Genomic DNA, 3,675 nt, shown 5'->3' on the forward strand with positions numbered 1-3,675 from the left:
CACAGTGTGGCCAGCCACATATAAAAATTTGTTATCTAAATTTGTTGTTTGTGTTGTATTATATTTGCGGGATAGGTCCCAGATCGTTTGTGCGTGGCACTTATATATATTCCTAACAAATACCACTTCTGTTTCTTATTATTTACAACAAAGAGGTATTATTTATAAGGCATAAAATATTTTTTTTGTCATAAATAATAGGAAAATGGAGGTAGTATTTTTTTTAATTTTATTTTATGTTAAGACGTTTATTATTTAGTCAAACATAAGATTATTATATTAATAATAATATCATAATTAGCAAGATAAGTATATAATTAGAACAACCCCTCAAAAAACCTTGAGACTTTAAAGGGGAGAAAAGCATTACATGCATTGATATATACCCATTTCACATAATACAAGCTAAGTAATTAATTAATCTAATAGCTTTGAACCAAAATATTGAAATTTCTCTTATAATTATTAGACCTTCTCCTAGAACTAGATCGTCTACCTCCATCCCATCTATCAGCCAATATTTTCTCAATCACACTTGGCTTACAAGGTATGGTAAGTGCACCACCATGATCGAACCCATACTCCTCAGCTGCCTTTTCCAACAATGCTAGAAACATAGGGTGTGTTAAGTACCTTAGAGGCACAACGAACCGCTTCACATCCCCTCCATCAACAGCCACCGCGACAAAATGTCCTTCCTTCACATCCTCAGGCACCGTGTTTGAGTCACCTCCAGAGTGACATACCTCCTCCTCATGATCATGTTGATCTTGGAGCTCATCAACATCGGACATCGAAAGCCTCTTTCCTAGGAAGAAACTCCTTTGCAACTTCTCCATGACTAATTTAAGGTTGATCATCTTGTTTTTCTTAGAAATGAGCTTAGAGTATGCCATATAGAACAAGCTTAGTATATTATATAGAAGTAGGAAATTATATAATATTATGTTTGAACAATGTTGGTTTTTTGGTCAAATATTAAGGCTTAAGGTTGCACTTTTTTTTTTTTTTTTTTGTGTAAAATGGTCTAAATTAGGTAGGTATTTATAGGAGAAATTGAAAGTATTAATGATGATAAGAAAGCAATGGAAGAAAAGGGCTAAGGCAAGAAAGACACGGCGGAAGAAACGACAAAGGACGTGATATTAAAGAGGGAGACCGTTGCATGTGAAGGAAAACCCTTAGCTTTCTTCTTAGCTTATGTAACGTCTTTTTCGCAATGGTTGTCCTACTATACACTATACAAGAATACAACACCCCACTCTTAGTAATCAGTATACAATCAGGCACTCACTCTTAAGTTGCTTCGCTCTTCTACTTGTTTGTGTTTGTGGATCTTGGATATTCGATCTCTTAATTTCCTAATTTGTGATCCTAATTAAGCTTGTTTATACAACGAGCTTAGTCGCCCAAAGTTTCATAAATGATGTCATATTGGGTTATAAGTAGTATATTTTTTGTTGTAAAGAGAGTTGCTAGGGCAGCGATATAAATAGAAGATATTTGATCCCAAGTCAGGTCTTGGGTACCAACTCAAAAACTTTATCAAATAAGCTAGTTGGCTACCATTGGGTTACAAGTAGTTAACCTATAGTGATTTTTGACGTTTGTATGATTTGAGGTGATTTTTAGTTGAATTGAGGTGTATTCAATGAAACACGAATTATGACCTAGCTCACCTAGGCTTCATGTGTATATTTGTATGAACAATCTATTAAACAATACTTATGTGATTACATTGAAGACTTTGGTGTATTAAGTAGTAACTTTTGAAGTAACTTTTAGGCCAACTTTGTTTTGTTCGACTTATTTTTAAAAAATTAGACAGGCTTAAAAAATTTTAGACGAAATTAGTATAGATACTTTCAAACAATTTCAGACAGATAATTTGGAGTAGGTAATAAGTTCATGTGGGTTCAAACAAAAAAAAATGTTTGGATTTAAGTTAAGCTAAGATTAGTTCACACAAATACATCAACACCTATTTTGATTATTAGATCAAAACACTACTAACTACAGTACTTGCAAATAATTTGAAAAGGGCTAGCTCTTGGGCTTTGGGTATGTCCTATTCGACTTAAATTGTCTAAGTTTATCTTATTATGCTATGCGAATTTTGTTTATTTAAACAATTAAACCTAGCTAGCTATTTTCGCCTGAATTTGTTTGAATTCTAAAGTTATATTCTGTATAAACTTATCTTAATTTAGCTGATTAAATTACGTAGTATTTGAAATTATATGATCTACAGTTAGTAAGGTAATGGCACCAGTAAGCTAGGTTTTGAGAACCTAGTATTATTGCTGCCTGATTGATGTTCAGTCAAGTAATGGTAAAAATCAACTTTAAAGTATACAGTTGGTGTTAAAATTGAAAGATGCCAAATTTACTATTTAGAGTATAGCCTGTTACACAAAAGTTACCAAGTTACGAGTAAAACAGTCTTTTTTTCTTGGCTACAAAACTTTCAAACTATGAGATAATCTATCTTCCTCTATCTAACAAAAAAACAAAAGTTATATCTTGGATTTTATTTAGGCATCATACTTTTTACCTCCCTTAAGAAAATTAATAACGAAATTACAATCATCAATTTTCTAATAAGAACGGTCCATATATTTATTTTTTAAAATCTGATCTAGCGATTAAGCTAATCATTTTGAACACTAATATTGAATTGCTACTTCGATCATTAACTTCTACGGAATAGCAAGTAGCCAAGTACGAGTATACATAATTAGTAGCTAGCTTAGGGAGTACCATCAAAAGCTAATAAAACGCTACTACATATACAACCGGCCATTAGCTTACTGAAAACTCATAAGATAATAAGATTCATCTAATGTGGCTACGTGTATTAGAATACATCTTAATTAGGGTAAGTTACTCTCTTAATTTGAAGTTAATTGCCTTAATTTAATTTTTTGGGTTGTTGCTGAGCGGTTGAGGCACCTAACTAACTAATTCTAAGTGTCCAATTTACAAATAACTCCAAATAAAGAATTGGAGTAAGAATTAGGGTTATAGATACCAGCTAGTTAATAAATGTTCATGCGTAAAAGGAATCAAATATGTAATGTGTACGTCCGGACTTTGTACTGTGATCATCATAAACAACATGGTAGGTCAAATCCATGTTTCATTTTAGAAAAAGTAAGGCCTAAATGTGCATACATATATAGGCAGTTAGTCTGAACTTTGTCAAATGATGTGTTTTCTTTGCCATATATCACTTTCTTATCCATAATTTCATACATTAATACATACATGGCTTTGCCACATGACCCTTTCATATTCTCCTTTCATTGCAAATACGAGTACTATTCTCCATAATGTATTATGGAGTAGTATTTTTTGTTGGATAAAACTCTATCTCCTATCTCCTTACACGTACTTCTATAAAAGCAATACGTACGTAAAATCTTTTTTCAAATGATAAGTATGGATGAATTGAAAATATAGGTAATTAAGCGCCTTTGTTTGGTTTCAACATATTTTGTCTGCTGAATCTGATATTATATGACCTGAAATTCGAACCATTCACTTATTTAAACTTATAATATTTTCACTATAATAATGTTAGTATGCGTTTTGTCTAAGCTTAGACTTTGTTATTTTGGGCTTGTGGGCAGAGCAGAGTAGGGATCAGCAGAGCAGAGAAGATTTGAGCACAAC

The 3,675-nt window shown here is 32.2% G+C and overlaps 1 protein-coding gene across 1 annotated transcript; it reads right to left on the minus strand.

Moving 5' to 3' along the window:
• Positions 1-314: 314 nt before the first annotated feature.
• LOC110687078 (auxin-responsive protein SAUR50-like) lies at positions 315-1,033 on the minus strand. Its single transcript, XM_021863706.1, has one exon. The coding sequence runs from the start codon at positions 894-896 to the stop codon at positions 423-425; it is 474 nt and encodes a 157-aa protein (XP_021719398.1). The 5' UTR covers positions 897-1,033; the 3' UTR covers positions 315-422.
• Positions 1,034-3,675: the final 2,642 nt, after the last annotated feature.

Source organism: Chenopodium quinoa, unplaced genomic scaffold (assembly GCF_001683475.1).
Source record: "Chenopodium quinoa cultivar QQ74 unplaced genomic scaffold, ASM168347v1, whole genome shotgun sequence".
Taxonomy (NCBI): Eukaryota; Viridiplantae; Streptophyta; class Magnoliopsida; order Caryophyllales; family Amaranthaceae; genus Chenopodium; species Chenopodium quinoa.

Bases quoted from the DNA above. Each gene is read 5' to 3' on its own strand.
- LOC110687078 (XM_021863706.1), bottom strand. From the start codon at position 896: ATGGCATACTCTAAGCTCATTTCTAAGAAAAACAAGATGATCAACCTT.